The sequence below is a fragment of the Aegilops tauschii genome, chromosome 7, assembly GCF_002575655.3.
Source record: "Aegilops tauschii subsp. strangulata cultivar AL8/78 chromosome 7, Aet v6.0, whole genome shotgun sequence".
NCBI classification, from domain to species: domain Eukaryota; kingdom Viridiplantae; phylum Streptophyta; class Magnoliopsida; order Poales; family Poaceae; genus Aegilops; species Aegilops tauschii.
The window spans coordinates 390643841-390659980 of record NC_053041.3 but is presented as its reverse complement, the minus strand read 5'-3'; the positions used below and the strand labels follow the sequence as shown (position 1 = coordinate 390659980).

Sequence of the window (16140 nt, the reverse complement as noted above, 5' to 3'; positions counted from 1 at the left end):
TTCATCCAGTGCCACCTGGATCTTCATGGCGGAGTCGGCGTTGGCGTACTTGTCCGCCGTCACCATGAGCGCGGCCATGGTGGCCGGCTCGGAGCGCAAGAGCTTGTGCTTGAGAAGGGTGCCGTCTCGGCACCCATTGACGAAGTACTGGATTGCTTGGACTTCGTGGACGCCCTCACAGCTGTTCCGGAGCTCGGTCCAGCGTGTGAGGTACTCGCAGCCGGTTTCGGCCGGCCCCTGCACGCACATGGCAAGCTGACTAGGGCGGCAGGGTCGCTTGTAGGTGCCGGTGAAGTTGCGCACAAAGGCCTGCTCGAAGTCGACCCACGCATTGATGCTGCCGGCCGGCAGGCTGTTCAACCAGGTGCGGGCCGACCCCAGGAGCATGAGAGGCGTGTAACGTACGGCGAGGCGGTGGTTACCGCTGGCGATGCCGATGGCGGTGGTGTAGTCGGTGAGCCAGTCCTCTGGCTTCACGGTAACGTTGTACTTGGGGGTGTCGCGGGGAGCGTAAACCCTTTGGTGAAGGGCTCGCCCCGGATGCGCGGCCCGAAGCACGTCGGTCCGACGGGGCCGGTCTCCTCCAGCTCCTGGGAGAGAGCGAGTCGGTCGAGGCGGTGGCGAGCGTAGGTGTCGTCGATGGCGCACGGGCCCAGCCGGTCGGTAACCGTGCCGCGGGGGGGGGGGGGGGGGTCGCCTGCAGCCGTACGTCGGCCGGGTTGAAGCAGGGGTCGAGGTGGCGCCGGGCCTCCGAGGCCGGCTCGTCCGCCAATCCGCCAGCAGTTGTTGGGGCAAGGTTGCGCCGGGTCCGGGTGCGGCCGGAGTGCGCCTCGCTGGGTGGAGAAACGCCATATGCTGGTTGTCGCCGGGTCCGGCAACCCGGACGGAGCCGGATCCAGCCGGCCTGGCAAGCTGGTTGAGGTGGTCCTGCTGTGCGTTGGCCGCGATGAGGAGGTCGTTCACCCTCTTGAGGCGATCCTGCAGCTCCTCACCCGCGAGATGATCCAGGCCGACCGCGGCCGCTTGGGCAGCACGCATGTTTTTCACGGGAGTCTCGTAGATGGGAGGGAGGACGCCGAAAGCGCGCCCGATCGCGCCGCCCCGGGCTCGCACGTCGGCGACCCGGCTGGGCTCGGGGGCGGCATGCGTGAAGCCGTAGGCGGCGTCGCGCTCCAGCTGGGCGGAGTCAAGGCGACGCTGCGTGGCGGCGAGCGTCTCGGTGAGGTCCAGCAGGCGCTGGCGATCCTCGTTGAGGCGAGTCCGGGCCTCGGCGATGTTGGAGGCGTCGACGTCGGTGCCGATGGGAACACCGAGGCTCTGCATCGTGGCGCGCAATGGGTTGGGCGAGTCGGCCCTAACCGCCGCGGCTTGGGCTTCGGCGGCCTTCCTTGCCGCCCTCGACGAAGAGGAGGCATCGATGTCGGTGACGAAGACCCCCACGCAGAGGTCCATCGCTCCGGCGGGAGCGCCGTCGTTGATGGAGAGCGGGGAGTCAGAAAAGCTAAGTACCTCACGGGGGTACTCGTCGTCCGCAGGCGTGTTGGAGATGCGCAGCGTGGCGAAGGAGGCGGCGAGCGCGTCGATGACGTCGTCCGCCAGCGTGACGGGCTCGTCGGAGTCGGAGAAGATCCCTGTCTAAAGCATGCTCCCGGCCAGGACCTCGAGCTGCCCCACAGTGGGCGCCAACTGTCGTGGTCGGCGCACGGCAGATGCCATGGGATGGCTAAAGATAGGAGGAGGCTCGAGGGCACTAGTGGGCTCCGGTGGCGAGGTCGGCATGAGCGAGCGCGGGATGCAAGACATACCCAGGTTCGGGGCTCTCCGGAGATAACATCCCTAGTCTTGCCGAGTGTGGTTTATATGTAACGGTACAGAGTTACTCCTAGAGCTGTATGGAGGAAGAAGGGAGGCTGGCCAAGGCTTAGGCTGCTCCCTCTCCTTTGGTGTGTGTGGCTAGTCTGCTTGCTCGTGTTCGGTGAATGCGTGCCCGTATGCATGAGGGCTCCTGGGGGTTTTATAGGTCAACCCCCCAGGGGTACAATGGTAATGTTACATGGTCGTGGGGCCGAGTCGTCAGTGTCCAGGAACCCGGTGCTGGGACCCGCTGGGTGCCAGCGCTCGCCGGGTTCGCCGGGTGCGGTCCCCATGCGCCTAGGGGGCACTGTGTGCCGTCTTGTCGATCGTCAGGGCGAGGCCGAGTCAAGTCGGCTACAGTGGCATTCCGTCAGGTCGCCGCTTACTGGCGTCATGGGTGACGCCGGGCGCACTGTTGCCACGCCAGCCCTGGTCAGCGGGTAGGTGGGGGGCACTATTGCCTCGTCCGGCTAACCAAAGGCATGCTTCGGTCATCAGTTGGTGGAGACTCGTCCCATCGTACAGCTGGGATGGGACGGCCACTGACCCTTGGCCGGGTTTGGAGAGCACGCTAAGGGCGGCGCTAGCTTGTTGGAGAAGTCTTGAGCTGGGTTGTTGGGGCCGAGTCGAGGAGTCCGGCCGGGTGGTAGATCCTGCCGGGTCGCGGGGCCTGGCCGGGTCGAGCGACCCGGCCAAGGGCGAGACGGATCGAGGGGCGATGCTGGCCCCGTTGTTTTTGAAAAGGATCCGGGTTCCATTGCCTGCCTGGGGTTCACCCCCCGACACATGCCTAACCAAATATACACAACAAAGTTTGAAGGCTTGAGAAGGACAAACTTACATTATTGTTGAAAACAAGCTCTATAAAGCCCTTGTCCATGCTGACGGCGGGGGGGGGGGGGATTCAAGAAGTTTACCACATAATCTTCTTCATAAGCATTGCCTTTATTCTACATTTTGTAAAGAGTAATTATAGATGTGATAATATAAAAAAATGGAGAATATTTAAGATAAGATGAAGAGTGATGCTACATAACCAAGTAGCTATAAATGTAAGTACAGCGATACAGGCAAAAGGTACATCCAAGACCAATGCATAGCTAAACTTTTCAGTACCATCGGTGTTATCCAACCTTATGGTAAGAGTAAATATATATCTGATGTGTAGAAAATGGAGGGTAAAGGAAAATAAGCTGCAAAGTGATGGTACATGAACAACTACCTGTCAATATGTAACACCCCGGTGTAATGATGCTATAGTAATTGCTGAGATCAAGCTAATCATTTTGCTATAATAGTGCTTGGTCACTTTGATCAATATTCCATTTCAAATTCCAGTTGAATTCAATTTGAATTTATGTGTGAAATTCAAAAATGCTCAGACATGAAAACTAAAATGTTCATCATGTGGAACATATTCTTCTGGTACTATTGGTGGTGAACCAACATTTTTGCAAAATGCCTAAATAGCCTAAAATAGCTCAAACAGAAAGTTTTAAAAAAAAGAAAAACTAAAAGAAAAAGAGGAGGTGGGAGACAGAGAGAGCCCCCCCTTTTCCCACAGGGCTGACTGGCCAAGCTGGCCACCGCACCCCACAGGGAGGCCGGCCCAACCGAACCGGCCCAGCCACCCCCACTACACCTACCCCCACTTCCCAGGAACCCTAGCGACCGACCCCCCCCCCCACGTGTCCCTCGCTCCTCCCCCTCTCCCCCGATCGGATCTGGATCGGGGCGGTTGCCCCGGCCCCGTCGAACGCCGCTCGCCGCCCAAAGAACGCCCCCTCGCCAGACGCCTCACCTTCCTCCACTCCTCCCCCTCTCTCTGCTGGATCCGGGCGATTCACATCGCCCCTGACCGCGCCTCCCCGACGCCGCGACACCGCCCCGTCGTCCTCGTCTCCTCCTCGCCGCCGCTCCCCATCCCCGTCGCTCGTCCCCGTCCTCCTCCTCAGCGGACTCCGTCGAGCCACGCCGCCCCCGTTCATCTACAAACGGGGTGAGCCTCGTCCGCCCCTCTCTCTCCCATCAACGGATCCGGCCGCGCCTCCGCGTGAACGCCCGCGCCCCCGGCCACGTCGCCGCGCCGTTCCGTCGCCCGCACGCTGCTCCGCTCACGCCCGAGGCTCCATAGCCGCACCCCCCTGGCCATCGGCCCCGCGCGTCCCCACCACTGCAACTTGCTGCTCCGCCCCTGGTCGCCGGAGCCCTGGCCGCTGCTCCGGCCGGCTTCGTCGTGCCCTGGCTTCGCCCAGTGGCCGCGTGTGCACGGCAGAGCCGTGGCTGGCCGGCCACAGCCGCCGCCCCACCCTGGGTCACTGACCACAGGGGCCCCCGCCCTGGCCAGATAGGCCTATGACAGTGGGGCCCGCCCCCAAACGTTTAAAAAGAAAATGTATTTTAAAATTAAAAAAACAAGTAATTAGTTAATTAATTAAGTAATTAATTAATTAAATAGGTAATTAATTAACTTAATTAACTCTGTTTAGTACCTAATTAACTTGATTAGTTAATTAAAACGGTTAATTAGTTGTTAGACTATGATAGAACGGACCCACACGTTAGGGTTGACTTTGGCCAACTCTGTTGACTGCTGACGTCATGATGACATCATGCTGATGCAATAACCCCCATTTTAGTTTTAATAATAATTTAAGAATATTGTTTAAACTTTGAAAATTCATATAAAATAATCCGTAACTCAGATGAAAATGTTTTCTACATGAAAGTTGCTCAGAACGACGAGACGAATTCGAATACACGATCCGTTTACCTGTCAGATGCCTCTAACTATCTGAACATGGAACATTTCCCCTCCTGTCATCTGTCTGACACAGGTCCGGAACCGGGAATACATTCCCGGTTGAATTTCCCCTTGACCTATATCATGTAGCCATACGTTAGGTCACCCCCGGCACAGCATATTGCCACGTTATGCTTTGTGATGATATGTTTGCTTTATATTTACTGTTTCTTCCCCCTCTTCTCTCCGGTAGACCCCGAGACCGATGTCGCCCCTGTGATCGACTACGTCGACGACGACCCCTCCTTGCCAGAGCAACCAGGCAAGCCCTAACCATCACGTGGGCATTGTATGGGCGTTCTGCGTCGTATACATCAGCCAAAGCTTAATAGACGTCAGCGACTGAGCGGCACGGACCAGGTTGGACTGGTAAGATCATGCCATTTTAGGGAGGTAGCTAGGTCTGCTCACCGGCCGCGTACGCAACGTGCAGGAGTTCCTGGGGCGATGGCCCATGACCCCTGGGGGCATAGGTTTAGTCCGGCATGCTGACCTCTCTATTAAGCCTAGGTCGGGTTACGGCGTATTGTTTGGCCGAGGCCGGGCATGACCCAGGAAAGTGTGTCCGGCCGGAGTTAATTGAGCGTGGTGGGTAAGTTGGTGCACCCCTGCAGGGAAGAAAACATCTATCGATAGCCTGTCCTACGGTAACGGACACTTGGAGTTGTATCCCGATCGATACAACTAGAACTGGATACTTGAGATGAGACATGGATATGAGAAATGGATAGTATGGCTCTGGGATTGCTTTCTCGCAGGGAGTCGAGAAAGGATCTCTGGCCGAGGTTGATAACACCACCACTACTTTACTTTATGCTACTCTTATCTCTTCTGATGTTGCAAGATGCTTGGAGCTGCTTGAAGATGCTAGTCTTTGATAGGCTAGGCTTTCCCCTTCTCTTCTGGCATTCTGCAGTCCAGTCCACAGATACAGCCCATTTCATTGATGCCGATGCATATGTAGTGTAGATCCTTGCTTGCGAGTACTTTGGATGAGTACTCACGATTGCTTTGCTCCCCCTTTTCCCCCTTTCTTCTTCTTTCCGGTTGATGCAACCAGATGTCGGAGCCCAGGAGCTAGATGCCACCGTCGATGCCTACTACTACGTGGAGACCGCCGATGACCAGGAGTAGTTAGGAGGCTCCCAGGCAGGAGGTCTTGCCTTTTCGATCGTAGATGCTTTTGTGCTAGCCTTCTTAAGGCAAACTTGTCTAACTTATGTCTGTACTCGGATATTGTTGGTTCCGCTGACTTTTGTGTATTCGAGCCCTTGAGGCCCCTGGCTTGTAATATAAAGCTTGTATTATTTTAATTTGTGTCTAGAGTTGTGTTGTGATATCTTCCCGTGAGTCCTTGATCTTGATCGTACGCATTTGTGTGTATGATTAGTGTACGATTGAATCGAGGGCATCACAAGTTGGTATCAGAGCCGACTGCCTGTAGGTAGCCCCCTTTCCAACTCCTTGGCCGAAGTTGAGTCTAGTCACTAAAAAAGTTTTACTAACATTGGCTGTGTGGCTTACGGGCCCACGTCGTCATTGGGTGGTATTAGGATCTTTTACTCCTTGTCTATACTCTAGGGCTCTAATCTCTCTTCCCTTCGGGTTAAACGAATTTACTAACTCTAACATTAGGATCCCGTGACCACATTCACCCCAAAGTTGGATAAGCCATAGTTCTTAGAATAGTATTCTGAATAGTACACACACTGTCGTGTTGACTACGAAGTGGTATCCATCGTACCTCTTTCATTATGCATGTTTCATCATGAATGATCCTTGTCTTTGCAAATGCTCAATGCTGAACTACACCCTATTACATGTTAGCAGGATGGTTAGACCCGCTGGTCGTGGCCGTGGTGCCAACGATCCACCACCGCCCGAATTCTTTGCTGGAATGATGCAACAATTTGAGCTGAACCGCCAGTTCATGGAAGGAATGATGGATCAGTTTCCTCGTCCGAACATGAATTAGCAGCCAACCCCAGTAACTCTGCAGGACTTCATGCCCCTCAACCCAACTATTTACCACAGCTCAACTCAGCCCCTTGATGCTGATGACTGGCTCCGCGACATCACGTATGAAATGGAGTCTGCTAGTGTGGCCCCTGCTAGCTATGTCACCTTTGCATCATTCTTTCTGAAGGGTCCCGCTGCTCAATGGTGGCACAGCCACAGGCGTACCCTACCTGCTGGAACGGTCATCACTTGGCCGGATTTCCAAGCTGCCTTCCATGCCCGCTTCATTCCTCAGGGAATCATGGACAGGAAGAAGCGAGATTTCCGCAACCTCACTCGGCAACAAGTCTGTAGATGCTTATCAGCGGGAATTTCTTGACTTGTCACGTTATGCTGAAGAAGACATTGCAACTGATGCTCGTAAGCAAGAGAAGTTTTGTGATGGACTTCACCCTGATATCAAGCTAGCACTACTCGTTCATGACCTTGCTGACTTCGCCACCTTAGTGAACAAGGCTATTCAGGTTGAGACTGGTCTTCAGGAACACCAGGGATCCCTCAGGCGCAGCCGTGACGCTAGCTCATCTTCGGGCCCGTCAGCGCAGAAGCGTCGGATATGGATTCCCCACAGCATGTATCGTCCAGCTGCACCTGCACCAAGACAGTCCTATGCTGCACCTCGTCTGCCTCCTCCACCGCAGAGGCAGCCTCTTCGAGATGTACCATCCCAAGCTCCCGCTCCCGATCCCAATGATGGTCTGTGCTTCAGATGTGGCCGCCCAGGTCACCTTGCCAAAGAGTGCAATCAGAAAAAGAGTCAGCTGGCTCTGCCTTCAACTGGCCATAACAATCAGCCCCATAACAACAATGCGAGACCTTATGGTTGTGGTCAGGCTAATCATGTTGATCTGAATGAAGCTCAAGACCAGCCTACCACTATGATGGGTACTCTCCTTGTTAATTTAGTACCAGCTTATGTTTTATTCGATTCAGGAGCATCGCATTCATTCATGTCAGAAAATTTTGCATACGCACACGACATTCGATGCGAGCCCATGAACACTCCAATAGTGGTACGCACCCCTGCGGGCCGATGTCAAACTACAATGATTGGTCGTGATGTTCCCGTTGAGATTGAAGGGTTGGAATTCCTTGTTTCTCCCATTATTCTGGAGTCTTCCAATATTGACCTCATTCTGGGAATGGAATGGTTGAAAGCACATACTGCCTCTATCGTTTGCGCCACCAAAGTCGTTCATCTCCTACATCTTTCCGATGAGATAGTAAGCTACCATGCTCAGATTGTTCAAAACGCTGAAGCACGACTTTATGCTTTGAATGTGTTGAACGCAAAACCTCTTGAGGGAATTGAAAAGATTCCAGTTGTTCGCGACTTCCGAGACGTATTTCTAGAAGAACTTCCAGGAATACCCCCTGCCCGGGCTGTCGAGTTCGTCATCGACTTGAAACTAGGCACCGTTCCTATCGCCAAACGCCCCTACAAGATGCCGCCTCATGAGCTCCTTGAACTTAAGGAGGAAATCGACAATTCTCTTCACAAGGGTTTCATTCGTCCAAGTTCCTCTGCTTGGGGAGCACCTTCTCTCTTCGTCAAGAAGAAGGACGGAACGAACCGTTTGGTCCAAGACTACCGTCCTATCAACCAAGCTACAATTCAGAACAAATATCCCCTTCCTCGGATCAATGATCTGTATGATCAACTGGCTGGTTCATCGATATTCTCTAAACTCGACTTGAGGTTGGGTTACCACCAGATCCGTGTTCGTGAAGAGGATATTCCCAAGACCGCATTCTTCACTCGTTATGGTTCTTACGAGTACACTGTCATGTCTTTTGGCCTGACCAATGCTCCAGCTACTTTCTCTCGTCTGATGAACTACATATTCATGGATTACCTCGACAAGTTCGTCGTAGTCTATCTGGATGATATTCTGGTATATTCGAAGAATAAAGAAGAACATGCTGAACATCTTTGACTTGTTCTAGAGAATCTTCGAGAACATCAACTTTATGCCAAGTATTCCAAGTGCGAATTCTGGCTTCCTGAAGTAACCTACCTTGGGCATGTCATCTCCAAGGATGGTATTGCCGTCAACCCAGAGCAAGTTCAGGCTATTCTTGACTGGACCCCTCTGAAGACTGTCAAGCAAGTCAGAAGCTTTCTCGGACTAGCCAGCTATTGTCGCCGCTTTGTCGTGAACTTCTCCAAGATTGCCAAGCCACTGACCAATCTGTTACACAAAGGCGTTAAGTTTGATTGGACTGAAAAGTGTCAGGAAAGTTTCCAGGCACTCAAGGACAAGCTGACATCTGCCCCAGTGCTTGCTCCCCCTTATTCTCGCAAGGACTTTGTCATCTATTGCGACGCTTCACGTCAAGGATTAGGATGTGTCCTAATGCAAGAGCGCAGGGTGATTGCTTATGCCTCCCGTCAAGTACGTCCTCACAAAGAGAACTACCCAGTTCATGACCTCGAGCTTGCTGCGGTTATCTTTGCACTGAAGCTATGGCGACAATACCTTCTCGGTAATCATTGCGAGATCTTCACCGATCATCAGAGTCTGAAGTACCTGTTTACTCAGCCAGATTTGAACCTCCGTCAGAAGCGATGGATGGAAGCTATTGCTGACTACAACTGCGGTATATCCTATACCCCTGGCAAGGCTAATGTAATGGCTGATGCCCTGAGCCGCAAGCCTTATTGCAACAATCACATGGTTTTCAAAGCTCAACCCCGCCTTTATGAAGAGCTGTGCAAGCTGAACCTCCAACTAGTTCCACAGGGTTCTCTAAATAACCTTGTCCTGGAACCAACTCTGCTGAAAGCAATTAAGTCTGCTCAAGCCAAAGATGCTCACATGGATTTGATGAAAAAGGATCTTGCCTTAGAGAAATCCAGAGATTTCTCACTTGGTGAAGATGGAACCTTGTACTTCAGAGATCGCATTGTAGTACCCCGGTTCGAGCTTATGACAGAGAAGGTGATGAAAGAAGCGCATGACACCCCTCTCTCTATTCATCCGGGAAGTACCAAGATGTATCTAGACATCCGTCAGAAGTACTGGTGGTCTAAAATGAAGCAAGACATTGCTCGATATATCGAAGAATGTGACATTTGTCATTGCGTCAAAGCAGAACATCAGAAACCGGTTGGACTTCTACAACCGCTTCCGATTCCTCAATGGAAGTGGGATAAGATTCAGATGGACTTCGTCACTGGCCTTCCCAAGTCTCAGAAAGGTAACGATGCTATCTTTGTCGTCATCGACCAATTCTCGAAGGTTGCTCACTTTCTGCCAGTCAAGGAGACTATCACTGCTAGTCAATTAGCAAACTTGTATATCTCCAGAATTGTCTCACTCCACGGCATTCCGAAGGAGATAAGGTCAGACCGTGGCAGTATTTTCACTTCAAAGTTCTGGGGTAGTTTCCAAGAGGCAATGGGAACTCATATTACCTGGAGCACTTCTTATCATCCCCAATCCCAAGGCCAAGTCGAGCGAGTCAATCAAATTCTTGAAGACATGCTTCGGGCTTGTGTTATTTCTTTCGGCAAGAAGTGGGAAGAATCTCTTCCTTATGCGGAGTTCTCTTATAACAACAGCTATCAAGCCAGCTTGAAAATGGCACCCTTCGAAGCGCTTTATGGACGTAAGTGTCGAACCCCTCTAAATTGGTCAGAAACTGGGGAACGGACGCTCATTGGTCCAGACATTATTCAACAAGCTGAAGAGCAGGTCCGCATTGTCCGGGATAATCTCAAGGCGGCGCAGTCCCGCCAGAAGAGCAATTATGATCATAAACATTGGGGTTCAACTTAACAACCTGGTGAACAAGCTTATCTGTGTGTCACTCCTTTGAGAGGCACTCATCGGTTCGGAGTCAAGGGCAAGCTAGCTCCGCGCTACATTGGCCCTTTCCGCATTCTGGCCCGTCGTGGGCTGGTGGCTTATCAACTTGAGTTGCCACCTCAGTTCTCTCACGTCCATGACGTCTTCCATGTGTCACAACTTCGTCGTTGCTTCAAGGATCCGGAACGTGAAGTGGATCTGGAATTGATTGAAGTTCAAGATGATCTCACATACAAAGAGCATCCTATCCGCATTCTTGAAGAAGCTGAACGTCGAACACGCCAGAAGGTTACCAAGTTCCTCAAGGTGCAATGGTCGAATCATACTAAAGAGGAAGCCACTTGGGAGCGCGAAGATAACCTCCGGGCTGAATACCCCGACCTGTTCCCTTCTACCTCTTAATTCTCGGGACGAGAATTTCTTTTAGACGAGGAGAGTTGTAACACCCCGGTGTAATGATGCTACAGTAATCCCTGAGATCAAGCTAATCATTTTGCTATAACAGTGCTTGGTCACTTTGATCAATATTCCATTTCAAATTCCAGTTGACTTCAATTTGAATTTATGTGTGAAATTCAAAAATGCTCAGACATGAAAACTAAAATGTTCATCATGTGGAACATATTCTTCTGGTAATATTGGTGGTGAACCAACATTTTTGCAAAATGCCTAAATAGCCTAAAATAGCTCAAACAGAATGTTTTTTAAAGAAAAACTAAAAGAAAAAGAGGAGGTGTGATAGAGAGACAGAGCCCCCCTTTTTCCCACCGGGCTGACTGGCCAAGCTGGCCACCGCACCCCACAGGGAGGCCGGCCCAACTGAACCGGCCCAGCCACCCCCACTACACCAACCCCCACTTCCCAGGAACCCTAGTGACCGACCCCATCCCCCCCCACGTTTCCCTCGCTCCTCCCCCTCTCCCCCGATCGGATCTGGATCGGGGCAGTTGCCCCGGCCCCGTCGAATGCCGCCCGCCGCCCAAAGAACGCCCCCTCGCCGGACACCTCACCTTCCTCCACTCCTCCCCCTCTCTCTACTGGACCCGGGCGATTCACATCGCCCCTGAACGCGCCTCCCCGACGCCGCGACACCGCCCCGTCGTCCTCGTCTCCTCCTCGCTGGCGCTCCTCGTCCCCGTCGCTCGTCCCCATCCTCCTCCTCACCGGACTCCGTCGAGCCACGCCGCCCCCGTTCATCTACAAACGGGGTGAGCCTCGTCCGCTCCTCTCTCTCCCATCACCTGATCCGGCCACGCCTCCGCGCGCGCGCTCGCGCCCCCGGCCATGTCGCCGCGCCGTTCCGTCGCTCGCACGCTGCTCCGCTCGCGCCCGAGGCTCCATGGCCGCACCCCCCCGGCCATCGGCCCTGCGCGTCCCCACCACTGCAGCTTGCTGCTCCGCCCCTGGTCGCCGTAGCCCTGGCCGCTGCTCCGGCCGGCCTCGCCGTGCCCTGGCTTCGCCCAGTGGCCGCGTGCGCGTGGCACAGCCGTGGCTGGCCGGCCACAGCCGCCGCCCCACCCTGGGTCACTGACCACAGGGGCCCCCGCCCTGGCCAGTTAGGCCTATGACAGTGGGGCCCGCCCCCAAAACGTTTAAAAAGAAATGTGTTTTAAAATTAAAATAATAATTAATTAGTTAATTAATTAATTAACTTAATTAACTTTGTTTAGTACCTAATTAACTTGATTAGTTAATTAAAATGGTTAATTAGTTCTTAGACTATGACAGAACGGCCCCACACGTCAGGGTTGACTTTGGTCAACTCTGTTGACTGCTGACGTCATGCTGATGCAATAACCCCCATTTTAGTTTTAATAATAATTTCAGAATATTATTTAAACTTTGGAAATTCATATAAAATAATCCGTAACTCAGATGAAAATGTTTTCTACATGAAAGTTGCTCAGAACGACGAGACGAATCCGAATACGTGATCCGTTTACCTGTCAGATGCCTCTAACTATCTGAACATGGAACATTTCCCCTCTGGTCATCTGTCTGACACAGGTCCAGAACCGGGAATAATAGCCATATGTTAGGTCACCCCCGGCACAGCATATTGCCACGTTATGCTTTGTGATGATATGTTTGCTTTATATTTACTGTTTCTTCCCCCTCTTCTCTCCGGTAGACCCCGAGACCGATGCCGCCCCTGTGATCGACTATGTCGACGACGACCCCTCCTTGCCAGAGCAACCAGACAAGCCCCCCCTTTGATCATCCCGATATCGCCCATTCCATTCTCTCATGCTTGCATTAGATTTTGCTACTGTTATTGTTTGCTCCTATTCTGATGCATAGCCTGCATTTGTATCTGCTGTTGTACCATACCTGCTTATCCTAAACTGCTTAGTATAGGTTGTTTAGTGATCCATCAGTGAACCCCACATTGTCCTTGTTGCCCCTGCTTCATCATTGAAGACCCGATCAACGGGATCGAAGACCAGGCCCCAGCACCGCACATCACTTTGCCCTTAGTTGCTCGACACTACTGGGTTACTATCGAGTGCTGAGGGTGAGACCTCTACAACACTTCTGATGTTAACCCTGTAGTGTAGCTATTCGGTCGTGGTCATCGAGGGTGATTCCGCCTTAACCACTTCTGATACGACTCTGTCGTGCAACCCCTCAAGTGTGAACCTCGGGGGTGGTTCCTCTTACGTTCACCTTGATGATTACATCGAGTGGAATTCACCGGGGGTGATTCCTCAGGTTTTCCCCTTAATGCTTGGACACACAGTTACTATGGTTACTATGACTTTACACTGAACCATGTTACTAAAGACGGGTCGGCCCTGAGGGGTACCTGCGCGAGCTTAATTGCGAGTGATGCAGAGACGGGTTGACCTGCAGGGTGCCCGCGAGATAATTACGAGGCGTGGCCGGGCATTCCTAGCCCTTGCCGCAAGTCCTCGAGACGGGGCAACGGGGTCACATCTTTCGGGAGTCTCTGCTTGTTACCGCGTGCTCCTAATCCACTACGATTTGGATATTTGATCCGAGGGGCCTCTGGCCTGATAGCACTAACCATCAAGTGGGCATAGTATGGGCGTTTTGCGTCGTATACATCAGCCGAAGCTTAATAGACGTCAGCGACTGAGCGGCGCGCGCCGGGTTGGACTAGTAAGCTCCTGCCTTTTTAGGGAGGTAGCTAGGTCTGCTCACCGGCCGCGTACGCAACGTGCAGGAGTTCCTGGGGCGATGGCCCATGACCCCTGGGGGCATAGGTTTAGTCCGGCGTGCTGACCTCTCTATTAAGCCTAGGTTGGGTTGCGGCGTATTGTTTGGCCGAGGCCGGGCATGACCCAGGAAAGTGTGTCCGGCCGGAGTTAATCGAGCGTGGTGGGTAAGTTGGTGCACCCCTGCAGGGAAGAAAACGTCTATCGATAGCCTGTCCTACGGTAACGGACACTTGGAGTTTTATCCCGATCGATACAACTAGAACTGGATACTTGAGATGAGACATGGATATGAGAAATGGATAGTATGGCTCCGGGATTGCTTTCTCGCAGGGAGTCGAGAAAGGATCTCTGGCTGAGGTTGATAACACCACTACTACTTTACTTTATGCTACTCTTATCTCTTCTGATGCTGCAAGATGCTTGGAGCTGCTTTGAAGATGCTAGTCTTCGATAGGCTAGGCTTTCCCCTTCTCTTCTGGCATTCTGCAGTCCAGTCCACAGATACAGCCCATTTCATTGATACTGATGCATATGTAGTGTAGATCCTTGCTTGCGAGTACTTTGGATGAGTACTCACGGTTGCTTTGCTCCCCCTTTTCCCCCTTTCTTCTTCTTTCCGGTTGATGCAACCAGATGTCGGAGCCCAGGAGCTAGATGCCACCGTCGATGCCTACTACTACGTGGAGACCGCCGACGACCAGGAGTAGTGAGGAGGCTCCCAGGCAGGAGGCCTTGCCTTTTCGATCGTAGATGCTTTTGTGCTAGCCTTCTTAAGGCAAACTTGTCTAACTTATGTCTGTACTCAGATATTGTTGGTTCCGCTGACTTTTGTGTATTCGAGCTTATGTATTCGAGCCCTCGAGGCCCCTGGCTTGTAATATAAAGCTTGCATTATTTTAATTCGTGTCTAGAGTTGTGTTGTGATATCTTCCCGTGAGTCCTTGATCTTGATCGTACACATTTGCGTGTATGATTAGTGTACGATTGAATCGAGGGTGTCACACAATATAAGTACACTGATAAAGGACAGCAAGTACTTACAAGAACAATGCAGAGCTAAAAAAATTCATTGGCATTGGATATATTCTACACTAATGTAACCATTTATACAGATCAGATAATTTGGAGCGAACAATTGATAAGCAAGCTATCATGCATACTGCTGTCACATAATAAACCAGTTATGTATGCAAGTACAGTGATACAGGACAACAGGTACTAAAAAGAGCAAAGCAGCGGGCAGCATATTTGCGATATCCTGTCGTTCTTTTCAAACCAGAATTCTTCTTCGAGCAGATTTCCTGCAAAAAAGATTCGTAAGGCAAATGCGGAAAAGTAGAAGTTCAAATTGTCATGTGATTTCATAGACAGTACCTCATTCTGGGAACGAGGCCAGTGCATAACAAAGTTTTTCCATTCAATGTCTTCTAAATTTAGCACAGGAGACTTCACCGAATTCGTTTATAGACTTGCCATCAAAGTGCGATTTCCTCAGGTAACACCGATACTGCTGCAATGCTTCCTTGAAAAGCACAAGCAAGCTTTGCTCGTCATGACTATCCAGATTGACCCTCGCCCACTTACAACAATGTAATGTAAATCATTGATTTGTTCAATAAGCAAAAAACAGGAAAATAATAACCATGAATAATAGCACTTACACGTAAGTTGGACATGAAGATGTGAAAATGGTGTTTGTCTTCACTATAATCTTCCCATGATGGGAATATATGCACGTAGTCCCTAACAACATTGAAAGCATTGTCTTTTAAACTGGGAATAACTGGAATGGGGTTCCAATCTGCAGGAATTGGCCGTCTCTGCAGTTGGATAGGTCTTCGGCCGGTGGACTTGCTGTACTTTTTGCTGGAGTGGGATTTTTTTGTGGTACGGCTGGTGCTATGGCAACTGAAATTGGTATACCTTTTGCTGGAGTGCAGGTCCAGTGTGGTGGGGCTAGTGGTGTGGCCAGTGAAGTATGGGTACAGTCTGCTGGAGTCGGTCCTACGTTTTGTGTCACTGGTTGTACAACCAATATAAGTGGGGTGCTGTCTGATTTCTCCGGCACCACCACGTTTTTCAAGGACTTTGCTGGTGCTCCTTCAGGTTCGGCAATCACCCTCTTCCTTTTTGATGTCTGATGCACAAGAAAAGCATTTGAGTGAAAAAACATGGTATGATGACAGATGGAATATGTATTGATAATGGATGGGCATGGCATCTCGACATATATGATGAGTAAACTAAGCAGATGGCTGTGCAACAAAGTAGAAGAAATGCAAGACAACATATGCAAGATACGCGCAATCAATAAAACCTTGCCAAATTAGAACAAGCACCTTGATGGTTGAACAGGACAGGCCATCTGCCTTTGACTCCTCGAGGTTAGAATAGTCATTAGGATCATATTCTGAACAAGAATCAACAGGTGGGGAGCGTCTGAGTTTCATTGCATCAAGAATGGCACTCA

General features: G+C 51.5%; 1 protein-coding gene across 1 annotated transcript; it reads left to right on the top strand.

The window, feature by feature from the left end:
• The first annotated feature begins 6891 nt into the window (after positions 1–6891).
• On the top strand, positions 6892–10458 carry LOC123494930 (uncharacterized). The gene is made up of 5 exons (XM_045231445.1): positions 6892–7140; positions 7262–7504; positions 9220–9618; positions 9826–9877; positions 10319–10458. Exons 1-5 carry the CDS (start codon positions 6892–6894, stop codon positions 10456–10458), a joined length of 1083 nt encoding a protein of 360 aa, XP_045087380.1.
• The last annotated feature ends 5682 nt before the right edge of the window (positions 10459–16140 follow it).